We start from the raw sequence: 19,808 nt of genomic DNA, 5'->3' as shown, positions 1-19,808 counted from the left end.
CTGGGACAAAGTGTTTTTACAAAGAAAAAATTAGACATTTAATCTTTAAAAGAAAGATCTGTCTCAAATTATTCTGATTTGTTTTCACTTACTATACTTTACTATACTCATAAAATCATCCTGAAACTTTGTAACTAGACTAGACTATGCAAAAGTGTGTACCTTGCAGACAGTATCTTTGTACCCTTTTTGACGTCACTTTTAATTTTTATCAACAGCATCTTCCATGTTGATTTACTCACCCCGATGTTGTTCCAAATTTGTATGACTACCTTTCTTCAATGGCACACTAAAGGAGAAGTATTGAACATTGTACCAATTACTCTTTTTAATTGTTGAATGGAGGACTGTGGCTAGTCTAACTCCTATATGCCAAAAAGCACATAGCTGTCTTCAAAGTAGACTGTATGACTTGTGCATTGTATTCTGAAGGCTGATATATACTTCCGCGTCAGACCTATGCCGTAGCCTACTCCCTTATGCCGTTGCCTGAGGTGCACCTCTCCAAAAATGTAACAGCGCATCAATTCTACATGGACTGCAAGCGCTCTTATTGGTTTGCTAGAATCCCTCCTGCAGACTAGCGGTTTGCATGTGTACTGCACGTGGACGCGGACAACAACGCAGAAGTATAAATGAAAACTGACACAAAGCCTACGGCGTAAAGTCTACGGCATAGATCTGATGCAGAAGTATAAATCAGCCTTGAGCCTTCTCAAACTGAACAATAGCTTTGTCTGAGGAATGTCTTGTCACATGGCTGATCATCAAATTAACTTTTTCACTCAACAAGCCAATTTGGCTACCAATGTTTGTAGCTACCAATTTATAAAGTTGCGTGTCATTCAGAATCTAATTTAGCCAAAACAAAAGAAAACCCAGAAATATTTAATGATTTACAATGAATACTATACAATAAAATAGTGTCATTAACATAATCCTTCATATCGCAAAATGCTCTGTGACTTTACTTATAAAACAGCATTTTGTTGCAAACTCCAAATAAAGGCAAAAATGAATACAAAAAATTTACGTTTGATGGTAAACATGCTTATGCTTACCGCATATGGTATCAATTCACTCCGATATTAAAAATCATGCAAGATAAAATCATCTCATGCCCTTTCATTGATTACTGTATACTGTATTGATGGCAAGTGATTCTCATTAAAAACAATATGATTTTCCATGATATGAAAAGTAGTAAATTATTTTAATGTGTAATGAACTAATCCATTTATTGTTTTACTCATGCATTCATATATTCTTTATTTTCAGAAACAGGCAGAGTCTGTTATGAGAATAATATGAATCATTGTATATTCACTCATCATTTGAGAATTGATTTGGGAGAGCACCACTGTGGTTTTATGTACATGCTGATTAATTGCCTTGTTGTGATCGTTTAGCTGAAGACACAGAGATGCTGTGAGGATTAGTTTAATTACTTGTATGAAAAAGTCATTTGGATTTGATTCACACATCTGAATGAGGGAAAAGAGACCAATTACATTACGTCCCATTGTGCCTCAAGTGGTCTAAAGGACCCGCATCAGTCATTTTCCATCTTTAGTTTTCTGTTTACTGTGCCCGGTCCTATGACCAAGCACACTGGAGTGAACAGCTGAACTGGATAATTTCATGCATTTATTCTTCACGAAAATGTGTTATGCCCCACCATCAATTTACTTTTTTTTTTTTTTTTTTTGAGTGATAGATTTACAATATTGTGAGTGCATTCCAGAAATGTCCCCAGTTCTATTGAAGGGTTGTCGTTATAGCACTGTAATTCTATCACAGACTATGTGAAAGTAAGTTATTAAACCTGGTGCTCATGGTCAAAACAAAATATAAACTGCATTTTCCTGAAATTGGTGTATTGGCCTAATGTTATCTGAATAACCATTATATATTACACAGTTGAAAAGAAAACATTTATTTTATCTGTGTATTAAAGGGATAGTTTACCCATCCTGTAAGTGCTTTGTTCAAACTGGAAACACAATTTAATATTTATTTGAAGAAATCCGAGAGCTTTATGACTCTGCATAGACAGCAAAGGAAACAAAAATAACAACTTTATTCAACAGTTCTTCTCTTTCGTGTCAGTCTCCACAACCATTCACTAGAGTACAATGATGACACATTCCTCTGCTTAAAACAAGCCGCAGCAAATGCCGGCTTCTGTCTTAGCAAGATCACATGCTTCATAAAATTACGATTGAACCACTGATGTCACATTGACTATTTTAACAATGTCCTTACTATGTTTCTGGGCCTTAAATGTGGTAGCTGTGTTGTTGTCTATGGAGGGTCAGAAGTCTCTCGAATTTTAAAAATATCTTAATTTCATTTTTGGGTGAAATATCTCTTTAAAGGACAAATTTTCTCCTCAGTAAAATGGCAAAAATCTCTCTCCCTCTTTGAAGCTTTGTTACTATAGCATAAGTATAGATTAAGAGGATATCCGTATATAGCAACTGTAGGCACTGGGAATAAAATTGACTTTTTGATGGTGATGAGTTAGTAGCTTCTAAAAGCATTAGGAACAATGAAAACAAAAGTATATTTTTGAAATACACAAATCCTTTTTGTTTTTCAAATCTGATGTTTATGTATTCACTGTCTGCACTATCATTTTGCGAGTGAAATCTGATCCATTTGTTCAGTCAATATCTGGCGTATGAGTTGTTTTTAACAACGGCAAGATATTTTTTTTCAAAAAACAACTGAGAGCTGTCAGTGTGGAAAGAGAAATAAAAATAAAATTTGTGTATTTGGACTAGAGCTGTCACGAATAGTTCAGACGTTGCACATTTCAGGTCATAAACTTTTACATTATGTATTTTTTCACCATAAGATGTGTTATTTTTATAATATCTAAATATCATTGTCACATGGTTTTTAACAAAGTATTTTTCATTCTTTAATATTTTTAATAAGTATTACCTGATTATTTAATTAGGCTAATTATGAAAATGATTAACAAGTTATTTAGTTACCAAAATAATTAATGGTCCTAATTTGGACACAGCCTTGACAATATTGTGTACCGTGATGTAATGATTTTGTTGTTCATTTTTTAATTTATTTTATTAATGTTTGCATTACCAAAAACTAAATGGATTTGCATCAAAGAAAAAAAACAAAAAAACAATTATATTGTCTGAACAAAGCCTTAGAGTTTCTAAAAATAGTCCATCAAAGGAACTAAAAGAATTAACTGTCAAACTAAATCCAGATTGGTTTAGAAGTGGTATTAAATTGTTAAAAGAGCCACAGTCTGACAAAGAGCTAACATGATGAGTTTTTTTTTTTATTAGAGGTGCTTTGGAGGAACACAAACTGGGTGAGATGAAAGTCATATGGTATTGTTGCTTGAGAATGTATGCATGAAGACACTGAGGGAGACCCGTGTCCACCCTGAGACTTCCTGGGAGTGTCTCTCTGGGTGCTGTCAAAATAACATTGTACACTTCACCAGCAAAGTCTATTTTCCTTTTGGAGACGCCCATAACCTCCTTTAGAATGCACTCATTTCCTCTCAAGGAGAAAACAGGAAGAATAATGCTCCGGTTACTAAGGTAACCCCGGTTCCCTGAGATAAGGGAAAGAGCGTTGCATTGACACGCTATAGGGAAACTGCTATTTACTCTGATAATGAAGTCTGATACTGCCTCAATTCGGCGAGGCATGGAGGAGATCAGTTTGTTGCACTGCTGAGGTGTTATGGAAGCCCAGGTTTCTTTGACAGTGGCCTTCATTCATTTTTTGGTCTCTTGTTTCTCATTTTCCTCTTGACAATACTCCATAGATTCTCTCTGGTCAGTCAAGCACACCAACACCATGGTCATTTAACCAACTTTTGGTGCTTTTGACAGTGTGGGCAGGTGCCAAATCCTGCTGGAAAATTAAATCAGCATTTTCAAAAAGCTGGTCAGGAGAAGGAAGCATGAAGTGCTCCAGAATTTCTTGGTAAACAGGTGCAGTGACTTTGGTTTTCAAAATGGACCAACACCAGCAGATGACATTGCACTACAAATCATCTGAACTTGAGACAACAACTTTAAGCTATGAGCTTGTCCAACCTTCCTCCAGACTCTAGGACCTTGGTTTCTAAATGAAATACAAAGCTTGCAATCATCTGAAAAGAGGACTTTGGACCACTGGGCAGTAGTCCAGTTCTTCTTCTCCTTAGCCCAGGTAAGACGCCTCAGGAGTGGCTTAGTAAGAGGTCATACAGTTGTGAAGCTTTCCAAGGGGCCATGGTTCTGATGCAGTGGTGGGTTACCCTGAAATGAAATGCGGGCTTTGAGCCAATACTGGAAAGGCCGCATGTTCAGCAGGACCAGAGGACTCACAGAGGAGGTGGCCGACATGAAGCCGAGCATACTCTGGAAAGCCCTTAGGGGACCTAATATGAATGACTAGCCACTGAATAGTCAGGGAGCATTCAAATGTAATCCATGTCCACATTTGGACCACTATAATTGTCCCCAGTAAGACTACTAGCTGTCTTGAAGACAAAGAGCTCTTGGCTAGATTGATTTTCAACCCAAGGCACTCTAGGTGGCCAAGCAGCAGCAACCTGTGAGTAATAAGATTCCCCTTCTGATCTGGCTAAAACCAGCAAATTGTCAAGGTAGTTCACAATGTGTATTCCCATCTATCTGCTTCAAAGTTAACAACTAGAACGTCCATTTCATATGCGAGCGGTTCAGCCTGAGATAAAGTGCATATTTGTCAGTCAGATGACTAACTTTTAAACCAAGTGTGTTTTCTGTAAAGATAACAGGCTTGTACTAATAGTGGAGTGTTTATTTGCAAAGGCTAGCACTGGTATTGCCAGAGCTTGAGCTCTTGAAGCTCCGCCCTTTTCCCCGGAAGACCAGCTCTTTTGCATTTAAAGAGAAAGACACAAAAATGGCACAAAATGGCTCATACCCTAAAAGTCTCGATTTTAGCAAGTTATAAAAAATTGCTCCCAGATGTCACAAATGATAAACTAAGAACGGAGGAATTATAATTTGCTGTAAAGCAAATCGAATTTGACATTTCAAGTTTATCACTTCTGGTGAGATGGAGCACCATTTTTGATTGAGAGCTTTGCTGAATGAATGTGTGTGTATTGTCTGGCTAAAACAAAATGTTTGTATGAACAGTTTACTCAAATTGCTAGGTTGTTTTCAACAATGCTTTTGGCCAAATGTAGCTTAAAATTGAGGATTTATAAACCAAACCTCTTTAAATGAATAGGAGATGATGATTGCCGCTCTTCACATTCAACCCAAAAAGAGCCCACCTGACCAGCATGGAAGTCATCAAAAATGTATTTAGTTTGTACATGCTGTTTAGGGGCTGGTACATCTGAAATTGATGACACTATTATAATAGGCCATGTGGAAAAATAATGCCAAAGCAGTCCCAGTCCAGTCCCATTGCATATTTGCCAGTCAATCAGATTAGATCTAATGATTTTGGAAGTGCTTTTTTTGTGTGACATGTATCAAGATTAGTTCATTAATAGACTGTGGGCTTTTGGTAAGGTCCCTTTAAGGTCAACTCGGACCTTTACTCCTCTGTCTGATAGAAGGCTTTTGCAGCATGGTCCAGTGATGTACAAGCCAGGATTCAGTCCACGTGAACCTACCACTATATTCTGACTGTTGACGTTCTGTTCAAATTTAAGGCAGTTCAAATAAGAGTAATGATCTGCAATGTGTTCAACTTCGTTTTTGAAATCATTAATAATGCATTGTTTAGAATTTATTACTTAATTGTATAGCTATTTTTTCATACATTTCTAATTTTCAGATGCGGGAGTTTGCCTGTCAGTGTGTGAGATTGAGATGTAAATCCTGAACAGTGCAGCAAGTTGCACGTCTTTTGGGATTTCCCATGTTCCATTCATATTTCTCTGGAGTAGTTTGTGTTTCCATTATATGAGTAATCAATATTCAGACAGAGCGTTATCTTATGCTTTGAGAGAAAGAAGCAGACAGAGACAGAATGCTATGAGGTGAACAGTTAATGTGAAATGAAAAAGCAGGGAAAAGAAGACAGAGTGCACAGTCAGTGTGATATTATGGGAAAAATGTGGAGATAAAGTGCCAGTTGTGACTATTATGACTATTATACACTATTATGAAAATGTAATGGTTTCCTTAAGATGGCAGGTGAAATGATTTGCATAATGTGCACTTTTCAGCTCTGAGTCACATTATTCTGTCTGGATTTTTTATTTCTTGGAATATTGGAAGGCAAACCATCTTTTTAACATCCACAATCAAGAATGATATACATATAAAATAACTGATACATAGCCCCTCATTCATTACCATTGCAACTAGCTATGCATCTATGGTATTTGCTATTATGACACATACTGTAGTAATCTAAAGACATTTAAAAATACAACTGGCAGTCTTCATCATTTACTCATATTATTCCAAACGTGATTTAGTTTCTTCTGCAGAACTTATAAGAGGATATTTTGAGAAATCTTTCTGTGTCAGTTTTGTCCATACAATGGAAGTCAATGGTAAACAAAACTGCTTACCAACATTTTTTTTTTTTTTTTTGCATTCTGGGATCACCCTTTTGAGTCTTAAGTTGCCAGTTCACATGTTTAACCACTATGCCAAAACAATGAAGCAGAGTTAGTCTAAACTCTAGACGCAGACTAAATAATAATCCAGGTATATTTGCACATAGAGAAGCACATTCTAGTCGACACTGTACATTCCAGTGCTTGCTGCCTTTGTTTATGTAACCACTGGTGTGTTTAGTCAATAATGATATATTGTAACCCTCAGTTTAGTTTTTTTTCCCGACCCCAATCCATTGAACAGCCCACAGGGTGAGTTTACAGGTGTTTTGTATTACCTGTGCAGGGAAGAGGGGTCTTATCTCTCCTGTTCCAGACCTGCTCTAGAGAGAAAGAGCCATAAATATATCTCTACCCTCTGTTTAGCTGGACCATTCACCATTGCCTACCAAGACGCCTCAGTTAGTTTAATCATTGAGTTTTATTGTCCGTATTGATAATCAAGTCTATGCAGCACTCCGTTTGTTAGGTACATGCGCTTTTATCACACAGAAGCTTGGCTGTTGTGTTTGGTTTTTTGTTGACTGTACAGCTTTCTTTTCTTCCCTCTGGGTCTTCTCTGAATTGGGGCCAAAGAGGATCTGGTCTGGATTCTGGAAGACATTCTAATTTACTGGTGACATACTTACCCCACAAACAAATGTTTGCCCTGGGTATATCTGCATTAGGCTGCACTAAAGCAGAGGCTTTATGCCAGCATCTAAATAAAAACTGTTGCTTTTGATGTGAGCTGTGAAGCACTTGAGCTGGCTTGGTTCATTGTCATTATGTCCTTTCTCCTGCTTTATCTGCACCCGAAAATGTTTGTGTGTGTGTGCTTGTGCATTAGACAGCCCTTTATGTGGCTGGCAAATGGTCTGGTCTCTATTTGGCATTGACTTCACAGCCTGCCTTTGTTTCTTACCCAGCAATGCACCTTTTATGTGGACAAAAATGCATTGGTTGGGCAGAATATCTGTAATAAGTAATGATGTCTGCTTTGAATTATATGAATTATACAGCAACCCTCATTAAGTGCAAAATCAGACCAGCATTGTTCACGAAAACATGATTAAAAAGATACATGATGCATTAAGATCATTTATGAACCGGTATCCACACGGCCGTTGGTTGACATGAATAGGTGTGCTGCACAAACTAAGATGGATGGATATCATTTTAAACCTATTAGCTTCCACTCCACGCCAAAACCCAACCCCTCCAGAAAATCACAAAGTTGGCACAGCTCATTTTAAACCCTTACAGCACATTTCATTTCTGCATGTTGCATATTTGCATGTACAAACACACTTGGACACTTTTGTTGCCATATGAAGCATTGTGAATTCATTTTTCTGAATCGCTTGATTCAGATGATTCATTTACAATAAAAAAGGATTCACCAATTCATTTAAGAACCTACCTATCACCTACTTGGAATTTTATTTGAAATAAAATTAAATATTTAACAGAATTTGACTGTTCATAAATATATAAAATACAGTATACGAAGTGTTTAATATAATTAATATAAAAAGAATTGTCTTTACTATGCCCAAAAAGTTGTGAATAATATATTTGTGGATTAAAAAAGTTAAAAAAAAGTTACATTTTAATAGGCAGGGTCATCTGCTTAATTTCTAGCTGTCTATTTCCAATAGAATGACAGCAGTTGTTCTTTCCAACTTCTGATAAAGTGGCAAAAAGATGAAAGGAGAAAATAATTAATTCTTAGTCAGATGTGTTTGGCAGTTATACTGTGACTGTTACTAATCATTGCTTATAGCATTTTCTTAAAATACTGCATAATTATTACTTGAGGCGGCACCATAGTAAGCCATTGATAGATTAAAGTATCATGAAATGAGAAAAGTACCTTTGAAAGTATTGCTTTTTAAGACATATAACTTTTTAAGACGTATAAGCTAAAACAAATTCTTAAGTAAAAACTCTTTGATATGCTGCAACATTTTTTGCTTTTCCGGCAAATTTTTTCAAACATACAACACTGGTGGGTTCTCTAGTAAAAAAAAAAAAAAAAGTTCTCTTAAGTTGTTATACTATTTAACATTACAATTAAATAGTAATTTGACAAGCTAGAGTGATGTGAGAGGCAATCAGTCTTATTTGAATTTAAACTGTGGGTTTGCTCAGTATCAACAAGAAAACTGAAGTTTATTTACATAGCTGTGATTTCCCAGGTATTAGCATGGCCTTTTCAGGCCACCTTTTATCTGTCTGGCCTTATTTTCGGAGCACTTCATTATTCAAGATTCTAAATAATAAATTATCACCATTTACAAGTGGATGGCAGCATGCGCAGAGGCATTTGTTTCGGTTATTGTTTGTTAAATGATGACAGAATTTTAATACTTTTGGTGAACTATCTCTTTATGTCAGCCAGTGGAAAATAAGGGAATATACTTTACCTATTTGGTGCATATTAATGAAATTATATTAATCTTCCTTGAGTTAATTTATTGGCAAACAATGTGTGATTAACGTAGATTTTTACTGTTTTATATTACAGGACATTGCTCTGTTTAGTGTTCTGCTCTAGAAATGCAGCTCTTTCATCTCTTCCATTTTTTTGTATTTTTTAATGTATTTAATATATGCACCTCAATCTAGTTTATTTATCATAAAATATCTGTATCTTGTGGCAAGAGAAATGGTTCAGAATATCAACAGTGCTGAAATGAGCTTATATGTGCATATAAAATTGATTTTCAGAAGACTTCTGTTGGTTGAACGTGCTGTTATTTATTCCCTATCTTGGGAAAGAGGCGATATTACACTGGTATTAGCACTATTCAAAATGTAGTTGTTTCTCACTGGAACTGTGGGAAAAATATATTTGCATGGCTCTTTTGTGAAGAAACTCGTTGGGGATGATGGAGGTTTTATTATGCTGGCAATGACAAATACACACTGCAACCAAATATGATTGTAAATCTTCTTGTAAATGTTAATCATATTCTGGAAGAATTTTTATAGTGGTTTACAATGGGAAATGCTGGATGGTAATACATCTCCTTTCATTAATACCCCAAAACATTTCTATGGTTATCAGTATGTAAATGATCACAGGTTTGGTGCCCCTGTACAATAGAGTAACAATAATATTAACCTAGGGAACAAAACTTTGCACTTTTGCATTCATTTCAGTGTCAAATGATTTGACAGCAGCCTTAGGCCAAAATCCTCAATGTAAACTCAGAGATGATGAACAAATTACCACACAATGCAATGCTGTTCAAATGTCTGATATGCAATAAAATGACAAACTAGCTGTGCAAATTCACATCCCAATGTAACTTTTACTGCCCAAATAGAGCTGCAGACTCATTAAGGTATACTTGTATCAGCCCTGTGTCTTTGCATCTGTATTCCTGTGCAAGTCATTTCTTTTTAAGCATCCTTTACATTATTGATAATGTATTACAAAGAACAATTGTAGAATGTCTACACTAGTCAGTGTGAAGTCCGATACACCTCTTATTTACTTGCTGTAAATGTGACTCAGGAAGAGAACCTGGCATGTTTATCTCAGCCAACTTTGCTTTTGGTTTCTCCTCCTACTTCTTGCTCATTCAAATTTATTTGGCAAAAAAACAAGCCAAATGACTGAAATTGCTTTAGTCTGTCCTTGAGCTGCTCTACCGCTGCACATAGAAGAGGAAACAGCCCCTCAGAAATCAATGCCTGACAGTAAAATATGGACATATTTTAAGTGACTGGAGAAGTTGCAGCATTTCACCAGGGAAAGTCCTTATCATGCAGAAACAGCCATGAAGATTAGAGGAAAATTATATATAAAAAAAGGATTTAACGCATGCTCCAAGTCACGAGCTAAGATTTATTAACCTACTTCATTATTCCAGGTTGCTTTGTCTTGACTAGTGTAGGCACTGCCCATGAGACCTGATTATACACTTGGACCATAGACTGTATAAAAACATGTACGTAGTCACCCATAGAATTCTGAAGAGCGTTTTTGAAGCCTAAAGAAGGCAGAGCCGGTCATCGCCAGCGCGTCACCATGCGTCACTCCCGGATAATCGAAAATGGGAGCTGGTTGCTGAAACCACGCCCACCTAGCTCGATGGCGATGACAGCAGCGGCAATCCACCTGTCACTCAACTACCTGTCACGCCCTTAATTATGCAGAACTTTAAGGCTTAATTTAAACAGATGAGTTATAAAAATATATTTTTTCTGCTGTACATTTTGGCATTTTAACATGGGGAGTCTATGGGATTGACTCGCTTTTGCAGCCAGCCGATACTCTAGAGGCCAGTTGATGTATTACAGTTTAAGTCACTTCCTCATAGACTTCACGAGAGAGAGTAGGAAGTTGCCGCTTGACTTAGACCAGGGGTCTCAAACTCAAATTGGCTGGGGGCCATTGTTGTGATTGACACCTCATAGGAGGGCCATTTTAACATTCAAGCACAACAAGAAAGTGGAAATTTTTTAAACATTATTTTTTTATTTACTTCAAATTACATTGCTAAAATATTTTTGTCAAACTTAACAACAGCATTGTCTCTATTATTGTTATAACCGCATATATATTAGTCTTGAACAGGTAGTGCAAATATTTTTCCCTTTCTTTATTTTGACTTAAATTAAAAAAAAACCTAGCGATCAAATAACAACATTGCACTGAACAAACCCTGAATACATTTGTACACCATTCTATTTCTTGCCAGACACCTGGCAGCGCTTCTGCTCACACAACTGAGCCACATTTGCCCTGATGGAGGTCACAGTTGAAACTCTGAGTACAGCTTCAAGATGGGCATCACTAAGCCTGGACCTGTACTTGCATTTATTGAAGTTCATAGTTGAGAAAAGTTTCTCACACAGATATGTGCTTCCAAAAAGGCACATTACCCGACTGAACACTTTGGACAGCTCTGGGAAGCATGGAGGTAATTCTCTTAAAAACTGTCCAGTCTTGTCTGCTTGTCCCTGTGCCTCTCTGAATTTAGTTTTTAGCTCACTGTTGCACTGCAAGTCAATTAGTTCCATTTGCAAAAGATTTGGAACACTCTCCACATCAGCTGAGAAGGGGTCTGCAAACAGCTGGAAAGTGACACAATGTGCCTTGAAGTCAGCAAAACGTTGATCAAATTCCTGCAGTAGGTTTTCAATAGCAGAGGCATATTCATCACCACTAAATGCTGTGCCCTCCTCCGCAAGAGATCTGCATGTTGGGAAATGACTAAGGTTTTTTGCAGAAAGCTGAGTTTTCCACAATCTTAGTTTTGTGGAGAAGGCTTTCACACTGTCATACGCTGCTGTGATGAGCTGAGCTGGGCCCTGGAGCTTCAGGTTAAGGATGTTCAGCTCCTGTGTTATGTCAACTAAGAATGCAAGGTCCATGACCCATTTAGGATCATCAAATTCAGGAACATCCATTCTGCCATCTTCCATGAATCTCTTCACCTCTGATCTTAACTCAAAGAATCTCTTCAGGACATTCCCCCTGCTGAGCCAGCGGACCTCAGTAAAATAAAGTACATCACCATATGTTGACTCAGTTTCTTCTAAAAAGGCCAGAAACTGGTGATGCTGTAAACTCCTAGACCTGATGTAATTTATACATTTCAGGACAACAGACATGACATGTTCATATTTCAAGCATTTGCTGCACAGTGCCTGTTGGTGTATAATGCAGTGCAGAACAACTGCTGCATCTGCATTTTCCTCTTCTAACTTTCTCTGTACTAGTGCTACCAGTCCATTTTTTTTCCCTGTCATAGACGGGGCACCATCAGTGGTAATGCCGACCAGCCTGTTCCACGGCAAACCAGCGCGCTCAATGGCGTCACACAGCTGCTGAAATATATCTTTGGCTGTGGTACGGCCGTGCATTGGACACAAACTCAACAACTCTTCTGTCACTTCAAATTGGTCATTAATACCCCTGATGAAAATTGCTAACTGAGCACTGTCGGTTATGTCTGTACTTTTGTCAAGCGCCACAGAATATGCTGTGAAATCTTTAGATTTGCTGCGTAACTGATCATATATGTCACTCGATAACTCGCTGATCCGCTCTGCCACTGTGTTCGCCGACAAAGATAGATTGTTGAATAAGTTTTTCTTTTCTGGACAAAGAATATCAGCGACTTTCTGCATGCAATCCTTTATAAACTGACCTTCTGTGAATGGCTTTCCCGCTTTAGCGATCAACTCACTCACCACATAACTTGCCACAACTGCAGCATCAGCATCTTTTTTGGCTTTATGGAAAATGTTTTGCTGGGACGTTAGCTCTCTCTGCAACAGCGTGGCTCGTCTTTTTCTCTCGTCTTCCTGGTACTTATCATACTGTTCTCCATGTTTAGTCGAGTAATGACGTTTGAGATTATATTCCTTTAGAACAGCGACTTTTTCTTTGCATAGCATACAGGTAGCGTTTCCATTAAACTCCACAAAAAAATACTGCAACTTCCATCTTTCTTGAAACTGTCTGTGTTCTTCATCCACTTTCCTTTTCGGTTTGGAAAGAGACATCTTATCATTCGCACTTCGCAGCCAAACAACATACAACTACGTACGAATGCCCCGAATCCAGCGGTTTTTAAATCTGTCTGCATGTGCGGTTTTTTTTTTTTTTTTGAGACAACTAGAAAATAATAATAATAATATTAATAATAAAATTAATTTAGCGGGCCGGATTATGTTTTATTTTTTACATGTTTTGTTTTATTTTTTACATCAGTGGCGGGCCGGGTGGAGGGGGAAGAAGGGCCTTAAATGGCCCGCGGGCCGGCAGTTTGAGACACCTGACTTAGACCCTAGAAATGATACATTGTAGATCTACTGTCCCACTGATCAGGCCTTCATTTCCCAAAAGCATACGAAGCTAAAGTGCGTCGTAGACCCATTGAAACCAGTGGAGCTACAATCAACTTAGGCTTATGATGCTTTTGGGAAACACAGCCCAGTTCATTAGGACTACAGGTGTCATTAGGACTACAGGTGGACTACCTTACCAATCATGTCCTCTCCTTCATATAACAAAGCCTTCATATACAAAGGCAAATTTCAACCTTGCAAACTACAAGGATGGATTGCACTCTGAAAAGCTTTTGTCTGAACAAAGAGTTTGCATTTGTTTGAGACAATATTGAGATTACCTTTTCTGTGTTTCTGCCAATACAGCAGGACATCTTGCTGCATAAAAACTCTGAATTATCCTGTCTGCTGACTTACACCCTAATTGGCTTTCTTAACAGTCCTGATAATGAGATTATATGCTTCATGAAGCAGTACGTCCCTCTTGGTCTTCATATCTGCAATGTAAAACTCCTTTTTCTAATTTATTAGTAGTTTGGTAGCAGAAACTAAATGTTGGCTTCTTTTTCTTTACTAGGCATACAACTCATGGGTTGTGTTTGTTTTTTTCTATTAAAAAGGTAATTTAGGACATCTTGTTTAGATAAAGCTGTTTAAACGTATATTAATACAGTAACCTAGCTGCAGTGTCTATAGACACTTTCCATCCTGGTCTAGGGTGTTTTCTATAAATGTAAATGCTGGTTGAACAGCAATGCTGCTGTTTACCAAGAAAACGTAGATGGGAAAACTCATTAACTGGCACTGTCTGTTTGGAGACACGGTCTTGGTTAAGCTTCTTAGGAAAACTTGGTACAGACTCCAGAAGCATCCAAAATATGGATTCAGCATGGATTGATTTTGCATGTCTATCTGCTATGTGAACATTCTGAGTGATGATCGGACCTTCCTCAAGGTGCTCTGGACGCCCCCTCTCTACTCTTTTCGTAGTGCTGGTTCTCTAGAAGCTTGCAGTGGATCAGTCACTGTAAGAATATATGCAGGACTTATTTATTGATCATTTTTTGCTTAATAGAGCTGCAGGTCATGCATTTTTGAGCCGATGCAGAAACAATTGCTTGTCCTCTGTCTTGGAAGGACTAAACCTGAAGTGATAAATGATAGATTGTTACATTTTAGATTTAACTCATGCTAAAAACTCAGCATAACAATGGAGGCCCAGTCAGAATGATGGAAAAGATCAGAATGTGTGTGATCAATCAGTCAAACTAAATGTATATGGGTGGAAAAATGCCTATATATCATTGGGACAAAGAAGAGCCAGCAAAATAATAGACAGAACTGTACTGTGTCTATTCATCACACACAGGCAGAGTTAATAGTGATTTAGCCATATTTAGAGATACAGGCCATCATCCATTTGCAAGCGTACCATCCCTGCAGAGATTACGAATAATCAGCATGTAATGTATGAAAAGATTGAACAAGTGCACCCCATTAAAACTCCATGAAGATTCAAGATATCAGGCTCTCTTGGTCAAGATATGATCCCTGTCAGTTAGTGGCATGTGCATTTATGTCTGCATACCATTTCACTTTGGTCCTTGGAAATCACTACACTTATTTCCAGCCCCATTTAAAATCTCCAGCTAAATGTGATTTGATGTGTACCCTGAAATGGAAGATGATTGGAATGAGATTGCTTCTTGTGCTCCCCGTTACCCATCTCTCGTTTTACACCTCAACTTTAAATGACTTTGTCAAGAGTATTTTTCAGTTTCAGTCCACTATGCTGTATGTCTCTGCATAAGGACTATAATTAAACCCATTATTTGTTACATTTGTCAGATTTCATATTTTATTTAAAAATATAAAATCATCTTAAAGCCTTTTCGTTCATTGAAAACACATTTCCAATTTGTCAAAAAGCTTGGCAGAGACATTTGTATAACGTTTAAAAGTTCATTTTAAAAAGCTTAAATTGAGTGGTAAGGTCTTGTAAAGAAAGTCAATTCTCCTTTGCTGAATTCTCTTTTGTAAGTCTGGTACACTTGCTAAAAATACTGGGGTGAATGGATTGAAAAATCTTTAACGGTAAGTTCCATTGTGTGCGTGTAAACTCATGGCTTTTCAAACATTAATCCTAACTTTTAAATTATGTGTGAAAGCAAAATTCACTATATTTATTTGACAAAATGCATATTTGTTTTCTTATTGTGAATGAATCACCAATTCATGTTTAATTTTGTTTTATTTTGTCCTATTAATTTTAAATAAAATATCTAAATTTTCCAGAGAAACAGCAGTTTTGCCAGGATTTTTATATTGCCTAAAATATCCAGATTTTGTCTGTTTGTGCTGTGCAGATCGATCATTGTATGACATGTTTGGTTAAAGAACCATTATTTTAAAGAAAATGATTTTTTCTAGATGTCCGTAAATTTTTATAAAATACATTTGATGTAGCTAGTACATTCCATGATCTAGTGATTCCATAAGATATAAATAGTAAAGTTTGTGATTGCTTACAGTAATATTTCCTGCTTCTCAGTATTTTCTCTTGAAGATTTTCTGCTGGAGTTTCACATCTCAACAATGATTTTATCAAGTGTGCCCGGATTTGATAAAATCAAAAATCAAGTGTGCCCAGATTTGATATAATCAAAAATGTCATATTTCAGTTTAAACTCTCATCCTCGTCTTCTCACCACTCTTTTTGCTAAGCTTGCAGGCTTGCTTTTAAAGGGGCTCTGCCTGAAGACCTTGGTTAGCTGGTTCAGGTGTCTTAAATTAGTGCTGGAGCTAAACCCTCCAGGAACAGAACTGGATAGAGAGATATATCTTAAATACTTATATTAAAGGTATGTAAAATATAAAATGACTTCTGAAGTGTTTTCTCTATTGACTTCAAATAAATACAGGGGCTTTCACAGAAGTACTATCAGGTTTATGGTCTGATGTCACAGTTCGAATCCTTTGGAATATGTGAAAGGATAACTGGATAAGTGTGAAAGCATCTAAAATAATTAAGGCCATGTAAAATGTGCAGCAACTAGTTCTGGAGTTCCTCTTTTTTTAATGTGTTACCTTTGAACCTCTGAACTTGGAAAGGTTATCATGCTTCACGTCCTCTCTGCCTCGTGTCAAAGTTATGAGATTGTATGTGTCACTTTAAGACATAGGCCGGCATGGTCAGTCAACCTTGTGTCTCATTAAACCAATCCTTCCTTAAATGCATGAGTGGCTTGCATGTATCATGCATATTATTAAAATGTTGCTCTTCCTTCTCATTATTTCAAAGATCACATAATTTTTTCACTTTTACCCTAAATGGAAGAACTGATAGATTAAGCACCACTTCAAGCCGGAAAACTCACGCTTAGCCTGAACGCAAGCTGTCACATTGGCCCTCTCTCTTCCACACATTCTATTTCTGATATTTTTTCATTCTTCCATTCCCTTCTTTGTGGACGATTTTTGATTGACAGGCTGAAGTGCTGGCACAAGATGAAGTATTTTGAGCTAAGGGTCTTGTGCGCTGCAGTTCAGAGAGAGAGCAAAGCTTTGACTCTGATAAAAGGAAGTGATGCGTTTCCCTGTTGTTCAGGGCTTCATAGAAGCCATTTGACTCCTGCTCCTGTCATTGAGCAATCGAGCCAAACACGGCACAGCACCATCAGAATGCTCTGGAAGCTTTGCATCATATTACATAAATCAACTCAAATGTTGAAAGCTTTCAGTACAGATGACATTGAGTCTGATGATTGCATTGCTGTCTTTGCTGTGTCAAACCTTAATTCTATAAAGCCTTCTAATTGTCAACATGATCAAAATATTGGAGAAAAAGCCTTCTGTCATCTGATTGATGGTTTATACTTTTTTAGCAAGTACAATTCCTTTTGGTATAACTGTGTAAAAACATGTGTCTTTTTGCTGTGAAATCTTTACTGATTTTTAATTTGTAAAACATAAGAATTACTTTTATATTGTTAGTAATAGTTAATAAGATGAACACTGTAGATTTAGGTAACTTAAATGTATTTAATTATACATACATTATTTTAAATCATGTAAAAATGTCAGTATCAAAATATGATGCATCAAGATTTTGAGAGATCTTTCAGTGACAGTCATCTTTGTATTGCATCGCATTATATGTAATGAGCTTTGTTTATAAAACTAAGCATTTCAGTAACTTATTTAGACGTTATTGGCATAGACTGTATAAAAATATGGACGTAGTGTCCGTGACGTCACCCGTTTTTATAAACAGATTATACGCAGAGATTATACAGTACGTCAGTTGCGTTGGGTCATTGAGGTGTGTTTGTTGTAAACAAATCATCCCGAAGGAATTTTCTTTTTTGATAGTGAGTTTGTTTTTGGTGTTTTTGACATCCTTAGCCTCCAACGTTTCTTTGAGGCTTTGATCTTGCGTACTTCTGTGTCATCTTACTCATCGACTCAACATCAACCAAACACTTCACAGCAAAACTAAGAATTAACATCACCTGTATGAGCAGGTATAAAATATTTTTAGTCAGCTTTGCACATGATTGACATCCACTATACTGCAATAAGTATATACTATACTACACTAATTGGCTAGTTGTAGCTAGTTGTCTCTTCCTGCAGTTAAGTGTCTTGCTCAGAGCTCCAAAGAAAAAGGCAGGTTTGTAATTTCAGTAACTTTTAAATTGGTAATCGTTTGCCTGTATTTGTGTGTACTTACTCACAGTGTTAAGCCATGATCAGAGTAAACTGTTCCCTTTATTAACTTTCATTATGCATGCAAACACAGGAGACATAAACTGCAAACTCGTGTGGATAAGTGTTGCATTGTTCTGTGTAAAAAAAAAAAAAATTGTTGAACTCTGACCTGTGAATTTGCATGACGACTAATAATAGATCTACAGTAAACTTCAGAGATGGACCTCTTTGGCGAATTCAAAGAATACAAACTTTGCAAACAGGTTTGTAGCGTTGCTGGCATAGAATATATTAATGTTCAATTATGATTTATAATTTATTCTAAACAAAAGCTTGACATGTTATCCAGGTATGTTCTATGCAGTCAAAGTAAAATTTACAAAAATAATAGTGCTCAAACTCTGTCCATGTGCCCCTCTGAGTTTCCATTGTCTGTGCAGATTTAAATTGGGTAACAGTTTAGCTTAGGGAACACATATTCACTTTTAACGGTTAAGTGTTTTCCCTCAATAAACCCTTAATTTGCTTCTTATTGATAGTAATTAAAGTAGTTGTAGGGATAAGGGACCTAAAATATGGTCAAATATGGCATTAACGTGCTTAATAAGTACTACTAAACAAGCTAGTAATATGCATCCTAGAAAGCAACTAGTTAATCGTTTTCCATAATTTAAAGTACTACCCTTAAATTGTAGTATTTATTGTAAATAAAGATTATATGTATTTTTGCTTTTGATAGTGACTAAATCAAAAACCATTTGTCAAGAACATTTCATTAGATTAGTACTGCTTTTTCACAATCAATCTATTTTTCTGTGTTTTTTCTTCAGGTGGCTTCTCATTGGAGTCCGTCCTCAGCTTACAAGCGCTTGTCAAACTCTCCAGAATGAACAGGGCATTTAACAGGAGAAAGGGTAAGGGAATAGAGTTGATGTTCCTGCATTGTCAGCTGCCAATATGCCAACAAGCCTGCCTGACTGATGGACATAAATGTTCATTTATGCCAACTGCTTGTACTACAGAATGCACTGTAACATTAAATTTACCTGAAACCAATGTATTTGAAGAACATGTTAGCTAAATGTTTTGCATTTGATAGCTAATTACATTCTTTAGCTGCACCATAACGGATGCAGTTCCTTGAGGTTTGAGCTCTATGTAAAACAACTACTTCACCTAGAAGAACCTCTGACTATTTAGTTTTAACACATTTTCTTTGGGGAAGTAATGACTTCCAGGCCTGAATTAAAGCTTGTTGAAATGGGTTGCACACTCAAGTAACCCCCCACACATCAGGTTTTCAAAGCTTCATTTCTGACACTAATTTCTGCATTTCATTTCCAATTCCAAACCTCCCCTACACACGCATTCTGCCCAATTTGAACACTGTGGACAGTCCTGGATTGATAGGTGACACAGGTAAGCCTACTTTGCACAGAAAGTGTGCCTTCTAGGCTAATGTTTTATTAATGGCGATGACAGAGTCTCTGGACTTGCTGGTGTGGTCACAGCCCTTATTTGGCGAGTTTATCTCCAGCCACAGACACAGCAGTAGTAGGTTGCTTTGAATATTTCATAGCTCTCAATTGGGATTTACTCTTTGCCTGGAATTATTATTATTAAGTCCAAACAGACACTTTTGCACACAGAAGATGATAATGCTGCTTAATGAACTAGAAATTATATGAGCCCTCACATT

At 36.9% G+C, this 19,808-nt stretch overlaps 1 protein-coding gene across 2 annotated transcripts in view; it reads left to right on the top strand.

Annotated features, from left to right (window-relative positions):
• LOC128016208 (PTB domain-containing engulfment adapter protein 1-like) overlaps positions 1-19,808 on the top strand; it is a 43,887-nt gene that overhangs the window by 5,666 nt on the left and 18,413 nt on the right. For both annotated transcript variants that reach the window (XM_052600695.1, XM_052600694.1), the window contains exon 2: positions 18,940-19,023. In XM_052600695.1, the coding sequence (XP_052456655.1) occupies positions 18,940-19,023 (84 nt within the window). The remainder of the gene's footprint in view (positions 1-18,939; positions 19,024-19,808) is intronic.

The sequence above is a fragment of the Carassius gibelio genome, chromosome A6 (assembly GCF_023724105.1).
Source record: "Carassius gibelio isolate Cgi1373 ecotype wild population from Czech Republic chromosome A6, carGib1.2-hapl.c, whole genome shotgun sequence".
Lineage (NCBI taxonomy): Eukaryota > Metazoa > Chordata > Actinopteri > Cypriniformes > Cyprinidae > Carassius > Carassius gibelio.
The sequence above is the reverse complement of the archived record's forward strand: the minus strand, read 5'-3'. Positions and strand labels throughout refer to the sequence as shown.